Source organism: Larus michahellis, chromosome 7, assembly GCF_964199755.1.
Source record: "Larus michahellis chromosome 7, bLarMic1.1, whole genome shotgun sequence".
Taxonomy (NCBI): Eukaryota; Metazoa; Chordata; class Aves; order Charadriiformes; family Laridae; genus Larus; species Larus michahellis.
This window is the reverse complement of record NC_133902.1, coordinates 50,692,133-50,707,991: the sequence shown is the minus strand read 5'-3', so window position 1 is coordinate 50,707,991 and position 15,859 is coordinate 50,692,133. Positions and strand designations below refer to the sequence as shown.

Sequence of the window (15,859 nt, the reverse complement as noted above, 5' to 3'; positions counted from 1 at the left end):
GTCATTTTTGCCCCAATCAATAACGATAAGCAGATGTGAAAGACCTTGCAGAATCAGGTGCTGAGGAGAGCCGGAGCCAGGCCAGCAGTTTGAGCTGGGAAACAGGTATTTCAACTTTCCATTTGCTGTGACTGAAGGGTGTGACAGGGACATTGCACAACCCACCTTGGCTGGGAGCATAAGCACGGCATAAAAAGCCTCACGTAGAATCATACAATTATCTAGGTTGGAAGAGACCTTTAAAATCGAGTCCAACCATTAACGCTGCCAAGTTACCAACAAACCATGTCCCTCAGCACCACGTCTACGTGTCTTTGAAACACCTCCAGGGACGGTGACTCCACCACTTCCCTGGGCAGCCTGTGCCAATGTTTGACTGAATTTTTTCCTAATATCCACACTAAACCTCCCCTGGTGCAATTTGTCCTGTCACCTGTTCCTTGGGAGAAGAGACCGACCCCCAGCTGGCTACCCCCTCCTTTCAGGTAGCTGTAGGGAGCGAGAAGGTCTCCCCTCAGCCGCCTTTTCTCCAGACTGAACAACCCCAGCTCCCTCAGCTGCTCCTCGTAAGACTTGTTCTCCAGACCCCTCACCAGCTCCGTTGCCCTTCTCTGGACCCGCTCTAGCGCCTCAATGTCCCTCCTGTAGTGTGGGGCCCAAAACTGGACACAGTATTTGAGGTGGGGCCTCACCAGTGCCGAGTACACGCCTTTCCATTTTGGTAACACACCCCAGCAGCGCTGTAGGGATGGGGCAGACCCCTCCCGACTTTTCTGTCAGTCACTCCATCTATAAGGTGCTTTTCACCAGTACCTTTGAGCGCTGCCTGCGCTGCCGCGGTGGGGTTTGGAGGCCGGCTGCCGGCGGGAGGTGGCCGGTCCCTCACGGCGGGGCAGGGCCCACTCCGCCACCGCCCCCGTCACTGCCCGGCGGGGCGCTGGGGAGGCTGCGCGGGGCGGGGACTGGCGCGGGGAGGGAGAAGATGGCGGAGGCCGAGTGAGTCTCGGGGCTGCGGCGGCTGGGGCGCGGGTGGGCTAGGCGAGGCGAGGCGAGGCGGGGCGGGGGTCGGGGAGCCGGGCCGGGCCGGGCCGGGCCGGGCCGGGCCGGCAGGCAGAGGCGTCCCGCCGCCCCGTCCTCCCTGCCGGTGAGGGCTGCCGCCAGAGCCCTGCCTCGGGGAGGGGGTGACGCCGGGCCCCGCCGCCGCCGGGCTGCCTGTGCTTGGGGGGACCGCGGCGGCTGCAGCGGGTGAGTGAGGGAGAGGGCGGCGGGAGCCGTTGTCCCCCCGCCGGCAGCGGTTAAACCTTCCGCCCGGCGAGGCTTCCCCCCGGGCCGGCCGACTGCGGGCTGGGCCCGGCGCGGCCGGGCCTGCGGGCCTCGGTTAACGGGCCCAGCCCTGTGCTGGAGGGGCTACCACTGGCCTGAAGCGACCGGCTCGTCGCCCAGGCGGGCAGGACCCCTCAGAGCTGGGGGATCCGGAGCGGAGCGGGAGGGAGAGGCGCCTCGCCTGGCGCCCGGAGGAGGGGGGTGGTTTGCTTTTGGCGTTGCCTCGCAGAAGACAGATGGTTTCTTGTCATTTCGCCGTTTCTGCCATCATCCCGCGCCGTGTTGCTTAAATAAATCTTCTCTTCCTTGGCCCCTGCCGCCCTGCGCTGTGCCCGGTGTGTCTGCACGGGGTCGGGAGCTGTGGGTCACGCACAGCAGAAGGCTCCTCACCAGCGTGGAGAGCGCTGGGGAGCGCTCGCAGGACAGATCTCCTAATGAGAAGACAGTTAAGTGACTAAGTGCTTTGAAAAAAGTTGAGGGTAATAATTTAGTTGTTAACTCTTTTTCTTTTTTTGTGCAATGCCAGACATCACACGGTTGCCTTGCGAGTCGCGTGTGATGCTCTCGTGTGGTATGTGAAGAAGCTTGGATTGCAGCCGTGTGCCACCCAGGAGGGAAAGCGCAGCTGGGACTCTGTGGCAGCGCCAAGCCTTTAGCTTTCAGCGTGGTGTTACAGTTTTGAATGTGCGTTCCCAAGAGACGAAGGCTCAGAAGTAGTGTTGGTTCAATATGGGAACTGTTCCCATCTGAGCGCACGCCCTCCATAAAATACAAGGCTTAAAAGGAGAGGCAGTGTCTTATCTGTCTGCAGGCCTCCCGGGCCAGAAGAAGGAGGTGATGTCTTCTTTAGGGATCTTAATTTCCGTTTTCATGAAAGGTGACGGTAGGAAGTACCTTTGCCGTGCCTGAGCATCGTGAACCCAGGCTGTCCGAGGCACTGAAGAATCTTTACGGGAGTGTTGGTCACCACTTTGCTCCGTTCCCCCCATTGCTCTGTTTGTGGCATGCCAGAAGGTCTCGGAGCCAATGAACGGAGAAAATTTGTAAACTGGGATAAAACTAATAGGAACAATATGTGTAGGGTGAGAAACCGGGACGGAAACTACTGCATCCTGGTAATTTGGGACCTTGCATTACTTGTTATAAACATTCACTGACGTGTACACACCCAAGTGCTCTTGCAGTGGTCAGGCTGTTTACCTCGTAGTAAAAATGGGTTGCTGATGCCTGGAGTGACCTGCAGCTGCAGCGACTGTGTAACAGCAGTAAGCTATTTCCTTCCATAGAAAATTCCTGTTAATTTTGATAAGCCTTCTGAATTAAATATATATTTGCCAAATGACATATTAAATAAATGAAAATTGGGTAAATGCAGGTTTTATATTCTACAGACCGGTTTATGCCAGAATAAAATTGGACTTTTATTTGGTCATCAGCATTCCTAGGGGGGGAAAAAAAAAAGTAAGATATGATCATTGCTTATGTCAGCATCGCCGTGTGTGACAGTTGATGATTCTTCATTAAGTTGGAGATTATTGTATTTGAAGAATTACAAGAAGCAGAGTCTTGTTAGAGGGAGATATCAAGAGATGGTATAAAATGGGGAAATCATGGCTGTAGGGAAATTATTAATAGATGTCATCAAAGATAGGGACTTGGGCTGATCTTGCTCCGTATTTTAGTTAATGACCTTGGCACACAAAATGGGATGAAGTAATGATGATTGCTGATGACCCAAACCATTTGCAGGGCCAAAGAGGACTTTAGGTATCCTACAGGAAAAATGGAGTGACGACTTGCATCAAAGTAATACCTATGGGCTGAAATGCCGCATGCAGAGTTTGGGGCTGGTACCACAGAACAAGGAGTTCATTAACAGGAAAGAAGAGAGTCTGGGATATAGTTATGGATTCTGGGATGTAAGCAACCGCTTTATGACAGTGGAAAAAGAAATTGTGATCCTTGGTGTGCAGCAGAAGAGCTCATTTAAAGAGAGACACAGAAGTGGGAACTTTCTTGGACAAGGCTGAGGGAGCCAAACCTGGGATTGTGTGTGTCAGATCTGGTCATGCATTTTAAAAAAAAAAAAAAAAAAAAAAAAAAAGATGTGCAGACTTCAGGAAGTGCCAAGAGCTGTTGGGATGGCAAAGAAAGCAGAGAGTCAAGAGTTTAGCTTGGTTTCCTAGGCAGACTAAAGCTAAGAAGGGATGTAAAAGTTTAAAACCCCCTGTTAGGTACAGTATTCCTGCGGGGTTTGTAATTGGGACCTACAGTCTCCAGTGCAGTGTATTGAAAAGACTCCTGTGAATTCTTGGAATTCCTGTGATCACCTGGTGGGCAAAGCCCCCAGGAACAGGGGAGAACCTCAGCTGAAATTATGATGTATTTATGACTCCATGCTTTCTTTCCTGGAGGCTAAATGTATTATCCAAGCTCAGCTGCGGTGCCATCCAGAGGAGGAAAAAAAAAATAATCTGGAGCACCTCCTTTTTGCTTGAGGGAAGTGTGTTGCAGTGCCATTGCCAGCCTTGATGCAGACATCTCTTCAGTGTGAGTCAGGATGCTGACTCAGAAGCCAGATGCTGTGGTTGCCCTCTTTTCCCCCCCAAGAGGTGTTCATGTTTACAAATAACCCAGGGAATCGGCCGTGTAGAGGAGATCCTGTATTCTTAGGAGGACGCTGCTGCCTCCCTGAACTGCCAGCAGGAAGTTACGTGTGATCAGAACTCTTTTTTTTCTTTTGTTTGTCCTCTCGGAACTTTTTCTGAGTGATGGGAGGATGCCGTGCCGTGGCATCATATCTGTTGCGGAGTTACCTGTATTATCTTAACTAGCTTGGATGTATTTAACTTCCCTTTTAGCTTTCGGTCAGCAAAAGTGAATGCTGCATCCTCTGCACTGCTGCTGCGTCTTCCTTCAGAGAGCTTCCTCGGGATCTGCTGAGGCCAGGGAGAAAGGGGGATGGATGCGCTGGTTTGGCTCCCCTTGTGCCTGCATGGCCATAAGTAAGAGTTAACAAAAGCCGCCACCAGTTGGCAGTTTCAAATTTAAAAACAATGTCAGGTCTTTTTTTCTTAAGTTCCAGGTGGCTAAGCTGTCGATCAAAATCGTTGTTATACATGAATGCGGCACTGAATCCATGTATAACAAGACTGTTGATGGACAGGTTTTTTTAAAAAGAGTGATTGGGATGGGAACTCTGCCATTCCTGTAGTGCCAGCAGTTGCTCATGTAGGATGCTACCTAGTGCATGGGCAGGGGGAGCTCCTTTTCCTTTAGCTCTTGGGTTCTTTTGTGCCTGATTACAATTACTGTTTGTAATAACGTATGGCGGTTTTCACCAAAAGCATGTTACTTTGGTAAACATTTCTCTATATTAAGATTACTTCTCTGGTTTGCTGAGGTTTTTTTGCTCTTATCTGGGGTTATGAAAATGGGCGCACTGTGGAATTGCTGAAATTCTGACTTGATCCTGAAAAACATTTCTCAGATTTCACTTTCCAGTTGAGAAATGTTTTCTGGAGTCTCTTCAGGAAGAGAGGTCTGTGAACCTCTGTGGCCGACTTAAAACTAAGGGCTGTGTTTACTTGCTTCTGAATTACACAATCTCCAGTTGTTGCTTAAAGGAAGGGAGATAAACAATTCATTGTTACTGCAAAGTAAGCCTTTCTTCCATCTGATATAGGTTTCATTTCTTCACCTGTTCTCTGTGGTTTCACATTCCTACCTGTCCCATCCCACATGTTTCCTCCTCTGTCTCCTAGCAGACAAAGATATTTGTAAAACCTGTTTTCTTTGTAAGGCATTTTTGCAGCTGTGGTTGGTTCTGCTCTCAAATGACTAATTGCCTCCTCAGAAAATTCAGAAAAGCATAATAGCCTTATTTTTTTTTAACCCAAACTCCAATTTATTTAGGAGAAATAAATTTAATGTTTCTTATGTCTGCATTTTTCACTCTTTTTTTATTATTTTTCAGGGTTTGGGTATTTCCTAATTGAGGAGAGTCAAAATACTGATTGCAAGTGAATCCTCCTCAGTCAGCCTGTTGGATGTCTCTGAGAACATAAGAAGTCATGGCAGAAAATGATGCAATGCCAACCTTACCAAAAAAGTGTGGCCCTTACATTTCATCTGTAACCAGTCATGGCATGAATTTGGTAATTCGTGGTATAGTGCTGTTTTTTATTGGCGTATTTCTTGCATTAGTATTAAACTTGCTTCAGATCCAGAGAAACGTTACTCTCTTCCCCCCTGATGTGATCACAAGCATCTTCTCCTCAGCTTGGTGGGTACCACCTTGCTGTGGCACAGCGTCAGGTAAGTTCAGTTGTGTACGTGTGCCTGGCATGGAGATGAAAGGGTGGATAGGTAGTTATATAGTTACAAAAAACTATATAAAAGGTGTGGAAGATAAAAATTTCTCTACCAGCATCACTACCCTACTATAGGTATTACTGTCCTTCTGATCTCCCTGTGTATAAACAAATACGCGTGCATGTGTCTAGAAACTTGTTCTGCTAACTTGTTATACTGTAATATTGTTAGCAGAACATAACCTTTGCTTTTCATGCTGGGTTAGAGTATAAATTTAACAGACTTTAGAAGGTGGTGGCAGTTGTAACCTTGAGGCTGGATTACAGGAGCATGCTCTACGCGCAGCCCTTGAATATACCCTGGAAGTGCCAGATGGCGCAGCACCCAGTACCTTGTTTTGAGCGCAGCAAACCACCCTGAGTAACACTCCCTTTTGTGATCCAGCTTTCCATTTGTTCCTCGTTCCAGTTCAAATTATGGCTTTAGCTCCGTAAATCTGGGAGCCTGACTGCGTCTCAGGGAGCTGAGGCCAGGCACACAGTTGGCGGTTGTAGAGGCGTGTTTCAGAGCAGAGCACCTCGGTTTTATTCATGTATCAAGTCGGATGATGTGAACATGCTCCATTTCTCCCATGACCATGTGGGGAGTTGAGGCTTTTGCATGTCTAGCTAGTTTAAGTGAGATGTCTACGGTACATAGTAAGAAATATCCTTTTTTTCCTCTTTCATCTTCAAGTATCAAGGCATATCCCATGTTACAAGCCTGATAGAACTTGGCTTTCTGCTTGGCTCTGAACATCACTGATCCCATGGTCAGTTTTGTGCTTTGTAAGGGAATATTCTTAGCAGCCAGTACTGGAGGATTCTGCTTTAGTGAACTTTTACAGTAAAGGCAGTGTATTCCTAGAGGTCAGTTTTAATAAGATTGAGAATCTCATGTTTCTGGGTATTAATATGTGTCAATAAACTAGTTTTTGAGTTGGCATCATTGTTTTGCTAATGATAAATTTAAGTCTATTTTTTTTCCTAGTCATCCGGTTGCATTCTTTTTGATACCTTGTTGAAATACTACACCCTGGATGTCATAGAGGAGCTTGATTTGAAAGGAAACCCTCCAAATATCTCTCTGAATATGTCAGTTTTGTTCTCCTGTGGAAATGTGTTTGGCATGTTATGGTGGCAGTTACATACCTGCTTTATCTGCTAGTTGTATTAGTCCTCTTTCTGTTGTCTTGTTGAGATTGTTGATTAGTTTTTGGGTTGTATCCTGTGTTTGCTGTGTTTTTCTTTTATACTTTGAACTGTTTGTCTTGACAAACATGTCCGGTAAAGGCTTGATATATGGAGTAGTGGGGGTTGAAATGACGGAATCCCAACTTGCAGCAGCAATGCATAAGGTTTGCACTGTTCACTGCAACGTTTGCACTGTCAGCTGCTTGCATCAGGCTGCACCTTATGCTCTCTGGGGTCCTCTGAGAACACTGTCTGCAGCTGCCTATGGGGAACTCATGAAGGCTAGATCTTGCCATCATCTCAGAAGAAACTTGTGGGCCTTTCTGGTTCTGATGGGTTGGTGGTTTTGATGGAAAGACTGGATATGGCTTGTAAAGTGTAGTCAGTCATCTGCTAGGCATTTGCACTACTTGATTTTAAGCCACTTGATTTAAAGATATTATTGCCTTAATTGGCTTTTCCCAGCAGGAGTGACCCCTGTTGAGGTGTTCCACGTTCTTTCTTTTTCATTATGAGTCTTTTCTTCCCCTTTTCCTTTCCTTATCTTCTTTGCTAGCTATGCATACAGGGAACCTCTATGGCAATTGCTGATAATTCACCTATTTTCTTACCATTTGTACTTGCACAGCCTTCCTGGAATTGACATGAACGTTTCTCTGCAGTATGGTTTATTATTATGAACAGAATAAAGATATTTTGCATAGTTATAATCAGTGGTGATCAGGGCTGCCTTCAGAGAAGTCCTTTCATCCATCACCGTTATTAGTCATCCGTTTGGCCCAATGCCTTTAGCAAGAAGATAGCTCAGGGAGTGGTTTGGGCTTTTTTCCTCTCCAGCTTTGCTGGTGATTTATTTTCCTGAATCCTGGAGATCAGTTTCCTCTCTGGCAGAATAAAGAGCATTTGCCATACCATACCTCCAGCAGCATGCCAAACTGAGGGCACCGGAGGCCGGAGCAATGACTCAGGCTTTGCGCGCCTCCTGCAGCACCAGTTTAACATTAAGCACCAGTGTTATTCCTCAGTGGTGTCGGTAACAGTCTTTTCAGCTGCAGTTGCAGTAGAGAACACGTTTATGAAGAAACGTTCAAAGAGCGTAGCAGTTCCCTGGGGTTGAAAGTCCTGCTTGCTTTCTGTATTCAACAGCTGCTGTAGGCTCTTGGCTCTCCCTCTTCTGTGTGAGCCTTTATAGTTGCATTGAAGAAGAGAAAAACATATCCAAACAAAACCTGCTTGTAACAACAAAAAAAGAAGATACAAAATATTGATGTTATAAAACACACTCTGCCCTTAGTGTGGTGTGTTTGTTTTGCAGTTATTTAAACATATATGTTTGATATGTGGGATTTTCAGAAGTGCCAGCCTGCAAGCTATTACTGCTCTTTTTGAACTACAACGTGAGACTGCAGATTTTGGCAGGGTGCAGAGCTCTTTCATCCTCCGCCCCTCATTCAGATTGTCTCTGTTTTGTTACTTCTGCCACATCACTGCTGCAGTAGTTGAAGATACTGCTGAAGTTTTACAGGGCTTTTTTTCAAATAATGGAATTGTTTGAAATTCCTCTTCTTTTATAATGTATGTTTTGTACTGCTTATCCTTAAAAGATCTGGTTTGTTAGTCACAATAATTGTCAAAGTCTAGATAGTCTTTAGTTAAATATTGCCAGTGCTTTAACTTTTGGGCATTTTTTTCTTTCCTGTCTCCACAGCTGTGATTGGATTATTGTACCCATGCATGGACAGACATCTGGGAGAGCCACATAAATTTAAGAGAGAATGGTCCAGTGTAATGCGATGTGTAGCAGTCTTTGTGGGAATAAATCATGCCAGCGCTGTATCCTATGTTCTAATGAAATTGGCGATAACAGATGGGTTTCCACTAAAACAAAGCTCACATAGTCACGGTGAATTGTTGTTAAAGATACAACACGCAGCATTTTCACAAGGGAAATGCCGAATATGTGTTAGTGTTAAACTGTTGTAGCAGTATTGGAGGTGATACGTCTCACATTTTTTCATTCTGAAAGATCTTTTCATTAGAAATGTCTCAGTATTGGGCTTTGTCTTATATAGTCTTTTTTTTATTTATTTGAATAATTAAAGTAAGCATGGGGTATTTGTGGTAGGTATTGCAGAAAGTGCTTTAAGACATTCCAAGAGTTGATGTCCCATTAGCACTGTAGTGAGAGGTTCAAGCCCAGTCTTGAGGTCATCAGTGAAGCGCGTGCTCTTTGCAAAGAATGGGGAAAACTCAGGACCAGGTAATAGCCATGACTACACAAAGCAAGTAAGCATTGTTACCCGGTTCTGCAAATCATGCCTTGATGCCGAGAGAGTCCTTACCATTGCTGCAGTCGTTCAGTAAGAGCAATTAGAAGTCAGTCAGCGTGTTGCAGTGCGTTATACTCCTCCTAATTATCTAGCTATTCAGATACATCCTTGCACAAGAGTGGTCAAAATTGGCGTCCCTTCTCTCTGAAGCAGCTGGGGACGTGCTGGGTGACAGCGTGCTTTTCACGTGGACTGACACACCTTACTGGCGGTGCTGTGAGTCTTAGGGGTTTTGTGTAGTCATGCCTAGTGCCTCCTCAGTTGGATAAAACCAAGATCTGTCTATGAAAATCGGGTTCTTATAAACTCATTAAAAAGCAAGTTGATCGTCTTTGTGACTCATCTCCTTCGGTGTCAGCTCCAACACGGTTTGCAGAAACCGTGCTAAGAAGTTCTGATTGCCTGCTACTAAATCTCCTCGTTTCCAGGAAAAGAGGGCAAGTTGAGTGAAAGATGTGAGAGCTGGCTGAATTCTTACTGAAGCGGCTTAGCCCTGGGATGGGTTTTGTTTGGTTTGGTTTTGTTCCCAGCAGCCATCCTATCCGGTATGGCCGGGTGAGCTGGAGCTGCTGAGGTTCAGAGTCATTCCCACTGTCCCTCACAAACCTTGCTCTCCCTGCCAGAGATGCGTGAATCGGGTCCTGTGGTTCTCACTGGCCTGGGCCATACCTGTTGTGTAAGCACATGCAACTTGGCTGCTTTTAAGGAGTACGTGAGAGTTGACAGCTTCTCCCTGCATGGGTCAGGTTATTTACACCACAACCTTCATGCGGTTTTCTGCAGCTGTTACACGTGTTCCAGGACATCATTAACGTACTGTCTGTATTTCCTCCCTGACAGCTCTCCAGACTGCTTGCTCTTCAGTTTATTACCAGTTCTGCACACTACCATATTTGGTGTATTTTTTGGTCTTGTTTGACATTTTTTCTGATGCTATTGATTTTTATCCTGTAATTGTTTATTTCAGTTAGTTGAAACTTCTTTCTCATCTCCTTTAGGTCTCTCTCCAGGTTTTTGTGAGGAAACAGGGCAGTGTTTTTTATGTTGTCATCCCATAAATATGCTTTCAGGCTTATGCCGCTAACAGCCTCCTTTTTAATAATCTGTTTTGGGCAAGAGTAGTGAGGATGAGTTAGTATTTCCAAAACATTTTGAAGAATGTGGAGCACCACAAAGATATCTGGAGTGACTTTACACTTTTATCACAGAGTTGACAAAACAGATTTTCAATGTTGATTTATACAGATACTTTCACAGTAACATTTTTAATGTTTAGATGAATGTAAACTAGCATGTAAATTAAACAAAATTGCAATTAAGTAAGAGTGACAAATACCTTTTTTTCAGTAAATCCTTGTCATTTAGAGGAGTCTGATGCTAGATTTAAGGTTTCCTGCTTAGTGTAATAAAGGACCAGGTAAGGATTAGGTGTTCTTACTCTGAACAGTAACATGTGCATTTTATATCTGTATAAAATGCCTGGTAGGTGTATAGTCTCTCCGCTCTTGTACAATGCGAAGACCCTAAAAATGTGAAGAAGTGTTGTAAGTTTTTAGTTTCCTGATGTATTTGCAACACAAGGCTTATTTCCTTGTACGTTCCTTGTACGGGGTGGCTGTGTGATAGCCAATAGGGCTAGTGCTGTATTTTTTAATGGCCTTTTTTTTTCTGCTGTGCCAAAATAGGATAAACAGAATGAAAAAAAAAACAAACCTGCTTTACACTTGTATATGATATTTCCAAGCTTATCCTTAACAATCAACGCAGAAAGTGGATTTTGCCAACAATATCCAGTTGTCTCTCACGTTAGCAGCCCTGTCAATTGGACTGTGGTGGACGTTTGATAGGTCACGAAGTGGCTTTGGTCTTGGAGTAGGAATTGCTTTCCTGGCCACACTGGTGTCACAGCTTCTGGTCTACAATGGAGTTTATCAGTAAGTATTTACTCCTTTAAGGTTAAATGACAATCTCCTGAAGCTATAACATAAAATCAGAATAACGGAAAGGGTAGAATTTGACATGATTTCCAAAGCAGCCAGCTCTTAATTTTGAGTGTAACATAAATTGAACTGTTCGTGAAAGATTTTACGTGTTTGTAAGTGAGACTTTTAGTTGGAAGTTGCTTATTTCAATAAAATTGCAACCTTACCAACAATTATAATCAATAAGAAGCTTTCTTTGTTATTTGCTGCAAGTAATTAAATTTCAGTAATACATGTCTTTTTCAGTTGAAATGTCCTAATATTTACATTTGTGGGTTTGGCTCATGTGATTGGGGCACTCTATGTATTGCACGATGTTGAGGTCAAAAGTGTATGTTCTTTTCCAGATACACGTCTCCGGATTTCCTTTATGTTCGTTCCTGGTTGCCATGTATATTTTTTGCTGGTGGAATAACTATGGGCAATATCGGCAGGCAGCTGGCGATGGTAAGTTTGGAGGGGTGGAGTCGATTGCCTTCTAGTAATTTTTCCTTCCTTCCTTTCCTTCCAACCAGCTACTTGACTTGTGGATGTGGAGTAAGGTAGTCCTTGCTTTTTGATGTAGTGAGCGATCCGTTAGTACTGTTATTCAGAGCACAGCCCGTGACTTTGCTCTGTGTACTCTCAGTTGCACACGTCTAGTCCTTTCAGGACCAGGAGCTAAATACGAGCTCCCGTCTTTGGGCAGCAGTCAGGCCATCCCCTAAGTCTGAACTGCCCTTTCTGCTGCTCAGGGAGACAGAAATTGCAGCCAGCAAGTGTGTACACAGAACTTAAGGAGACCAAACTTACGCTTCACCCGGCTAAGCTAAGCTATTTTATCACCATTTTGTAGAAAAATCTCCCTCATAGCAGTCTTTTTCATTAGTTGTATAAGTAAGTAGTATTAATTTTGTCAACTTCTGTTTTTCAGTATGAATGCAAAGTCATTGCAGAGAAGTCTCATGAGGACTGAGGAGAACAATGTGCACCTTTTAAACAGGAAAATATCTGACAAATGACTGTTGGAGGAGCATAAGGAACACTTGACTATGAAATTGCCAAAATGCAATTTTTTTCCCTTGAGTGGTATACATTACTGCAATCTGTGATTGCTGCTTCTATAGAAACCTTGATGTCTGATTTTGATTACTGTGAAGTTACAATAGTATGCAATACATTTGACAATATTGGTTCAATTATAGGATTCTTTTTTCCAAATCTAAACTGAGTTTACCATAAATTCTTGTCTGTCCATAATGTTGCAGTGCCAAACTGAACCTTTGCACTACGTTTCTGTAGCTGAAACTTCTGCTTCACTTTATCTTGAAAGTTTTGAGGAGTTTGTTCTTATTAGCTCGGTGAAAGACAGGGCATTCGAATTTAGGAATAAAGATCTTCTCTTTCGGTGATGATAGCCCGTATTATCTGTATGAAATTCATGAATTACAGGTGAGCTTTGATGCAGTAGGTAGCTGATTTCAGCCTGCTATCACACTGTGTCATTCTTCTTGCATCACAGGTGAGGAAACTTAACATGGATTGTATGGGTTATTGCTGTAGCATTTAATTTGGTTGTGGTACGTGCCCAGTAACACAGAATACAGAAGTGGAAACTGAGGCCGGAAATTATTTGCTATTTTTCCCTCTGGTACAGCCGATATACATGTTTGTATAGGAATTTATGTGGACCATCCTCAGATGTGGACAGATTCTGAAACAACTTGTTGCATTGAGTAACAGGATGCAATTCAGGTCATTCTTGTACAATCCCTTAAGCTGACTTGTGTTGATCCCTTATTAAAAAAAAAAAAAAATCTTAGGGAGTTTTTATGGCGAAACTTAATTCTGCTGAACTAAATCAGCCACTACCATATAGTGTCATAAAACCCTCTGTTACCAATGTTACTTTTGATAGTTCTTGTCTACTACCCGCTCTGTTTGCGGGGATCAGCAGCAGGAGACAAGGCTGTATTTTAGGTACTGATGTAGCCCTTGTTGCTGTGACTATGGTCCAGGCAACCATAAAAGCATTTGTTCTTAGAGCAATTTTCTGAAGTAGAGAAATACCGTTACCCCAATTTTTACAGGTGCCTGTGCACAGAAAGTCTGATAGGGCAGAGAGCTGAAATAGGCCATGTCCTAATCGGTTCCTTTCTTAAGAAGAAGGATTTTAGTGTGTGACCCATATTTGTGGGCGTATGTGGAATTTCCTCTTGGCTTTGCAGCTCCCTTTTAAGACCATGAGATAAAAGAACTTGTGCAAGAAAGCAGACTTCAAGAGGACACTGCCAACCTGTGCCAGCAGTGAATCTGGCGTGGGATGTCTCCGCTTTGGTTTCCCCGTTCTGTGTCTGTGTTGATGATGTTTTAATGTATGCGTTTTCCTTTTATGTCTTGAAGTACTATTTTTTTAAATCTTCCATGAAAGGTTTGTGAGACATGTTACACCTCCCTCACCTAGGGAGGCTGGAGCTGGTCCAAAGAACAAATAGACATTTAGACAAGCTTTTATTAATAAATGTGTGTATGCATTGTACACAAAGCTTGAAATAGGCAACTCTTTTTCAGTCTGAAAAGTATGCAATGGAGTGCTTCCAAAATCGTTGTAACGAAAGAGGTGGTCACAAAAGGAAGATTTCTTGAATGGGGAAGTGTAAAAATAATAAATAAGCAAATGATGTATCAAGAGCTTGGTTTTGCAGCTCCACAAAGTTTCATCTGCTCAGCACCGTTCCAGGACAGTTCAACACCTGAAGCACACTTCCACGGGGCAATGTTTCGGGAAAGCACTTAGAGATGTGCTTTGCTTTAAGAGAGGTAGAACATGTTTAAGTAGATCCCCGACTAGAGATTTTCTTTTAATCAAACCATACGGCAAGAAGCATTTTGTTAACGAAACCAAGAAACAGTTAAGGCATGAACTAAGGGTGAGTTTCTTTAGGCAGGTTCTGGCATTTCACTGAAGGCTGTTGGTCCCTCTCCGTACAGTATTTGCCCTCATCCACCTTCTTTATTTAAAGAAATGGCTTCAGCTTGGTGGGCGGTGTGATGAGTACCTCTAAAATTACCAGGGCATGAATGGCACAAAAATTCATGTTTCTTATCCTAACTGTGGGGAATAACATGGTACCTCAGTGGCCGGTGTGCGGTCTTGGTAAACGGTTTACTTTCATCATGACTTTCATCATTTTCAGTGTATGCAACTGGAGATGAGTAGTTGTTATTATTCACTTGGTGGTAGAACTGCTTTTACCTGCCAGGCTAAATATTTACACAGAAGAAGCCTTGTGTACGTTCAAATGCGCAGTATGTGAGAAGTGGTTATTGTGCATCTGTGACACCCACTTTACAACACTTTGCACTCAGATTCATCTCAGCCTGATGGCCCTGTGCTGTCCACTCACTTCCTTTAAATTTCATTTTGGAAATTTTGAGCGTGTTGTGCAAAGGCAGCGATCATCCCAAATAAATTTGGGTGGAGTCCTTTATTATCTGTGTTTTATTATTTTTATTCTCATTTGACTGAAGTCGGCACAAGATTCACGTCTTGGATGTCATGTTTTTTTTCAGACTACGTTGTAATTTTATGGGTGGTGTGTTCAAACCCTGAAAAAGGTTCGTGATGAGAATGCTGACATGGCCTTAACGGTAGTGGTGTGAACATGTCGCTACTGTATAGCGTGTAATTATAATACTAGACTGTCTTAAACATGATGTTCAATAGAGAATGAATAAGGTATATTTTAGATACAACTTTATAAGCACTATAACCTCTTCACTGATTAAGCATTGTAAGGTCTATGCTGTTTAAACTGGCAAATTGCTGTTAAAAGCAAAATGTGCATTAAATGCAATTACAACCTTGTTTATAGGTTTCTTCTTTCTTTAAGAAATGATAGTGATTTTTAAAATACACGGAGTTGCCTTCTATCAGCAATCTCAATAATTTTGACCATTGAGCTGGCATATTAGTTGCACAAAACACCTATCTAGAAATACCAAAAAAGAAGCGGACGAGATCCCATCGGCGGTGATTCTGTCGTAATTAGCATGCTGAGCAGCCTTTGGAAATTTGCCCTTTTGAATCCGCAATGGGAATATATTTGAGCCGGGGGAAAATAAGCCAGATAACTTCAGTTGCAATATGAAAAATAGAGATTTAGATATAAATGGCCCCTATGAATATGGAAAAAAAACCCACCCCAACCAACCACATGAATGGATGGGAATCCCTTAATATATTTGTATTTATTAATGTTCCGGTCTGGATATGAACTGGCTGTTGTTCTGGTATTCACAGGCTGTCTGTTTGCAGTGCCCGTCGCTCTGTCTCAAAAGAGATGTAACGAATAAAGGTTTAGAAACGTGTAATGAAGCGAGGGCGGGGAGAGGGGCTTTGAGGTGCGGTGCCCGCAGCAGGACAGCACTGCAGCTGGAAGGTGGAAAGGGCACAGGGGGTGAAGGGAAGAGACCTGCGTTCGTGTTGGATGGGGCAACCTCTCACCCAAAAATCCGAATTCCAAATGCGGAGTCCTGGGCATGCCCGCTGTCTGACCAGAGGAATCGCAGCCAAGGATAGAGATAACCGTAGTTTTACCTCGTCATAGCACTAAGAACAGTCAAAAGCACCCTGGCAAAGGTGCCGAGCTGGAGCCTTAACCTCCGCCTTTCGTCTGTAGCCTCTCCACGAGAACAT

General features: G+C 44.1%; 1 protein-coding gene across 10 annotated transcripts; it reads left to right on the top strand.

Moving 5' to 3' along the window:
* The first annotated feature begins 874 nt into the window (after window positions 1-874).
* INSIG2 (insulin induced gene 2) lies at window positions 875-15,028 on the top strand. Of its 10 annotated transcripts, none has more exons than XM_074593672.1 (8): window positions 875-996; window positions 1,850-2,438; window positions 4,185-4,328; window positions 5,300-5,640; window positions 8,578-8,702; window positions 10,967-11,133; window positions 11,529-11,628; window positions 12,095-15,028. In XM_074593672.1, exons 4-8 carry the CDS (start codon window positions 5,397-5,399, stop codon window positions 12,134-12,136), a joined length of 678 nt encoding a protein of 225 aa, XP_074449773.1. In that variant the 5' UTR covers window positions 875-996; window positions 1,850-2,438; window positions 4,185-4,328; window positions 5,300-5,396; the 3' UTR covers window positions 12,137-15,028. The 10 variants fall into 10 exon arrangements, with proteins under 10 accessions (XP_074449773.1, XP_074449770.1, XP_074449774.1 ...); XM_074593669.1 differs by having other exon boundaries at window positions 1,850-2,588; XM_074593673.1 differs by lacking the exon at window positions 4,185-4,328.
* Window positions 15,029-15,859: the final 831 nt, after the last annotated feature.

What these genes read in the sequence shown, in the direction of transcription:
- INSIG2 (XM_074593673.1), top strand. Translation starts at nt 5,397, where the DNA reads ATGGCAGAAAATGATGCAATGCCAACCTTACCAAAAAAGTGTGGCCCT. An exon ending in TTGCTGTGGCACAGCGTCAG is followed by an intron (nt 5,641 to 8,577) that starts GTAAGTTCAGTT and finishes CTGTCTCCACAG; the next exon opens with CTGTGATTGGATTATTGTAC. An exon ending in TCGGCAGGCAGCTGGCGATG is followed by an intron (nt 11,629 to 12,094) that starts GTAAGTTTGGAG and finishes TCTGTTTTTCAG; the next exon opens with TATGAATGCAAAGTCATTGC.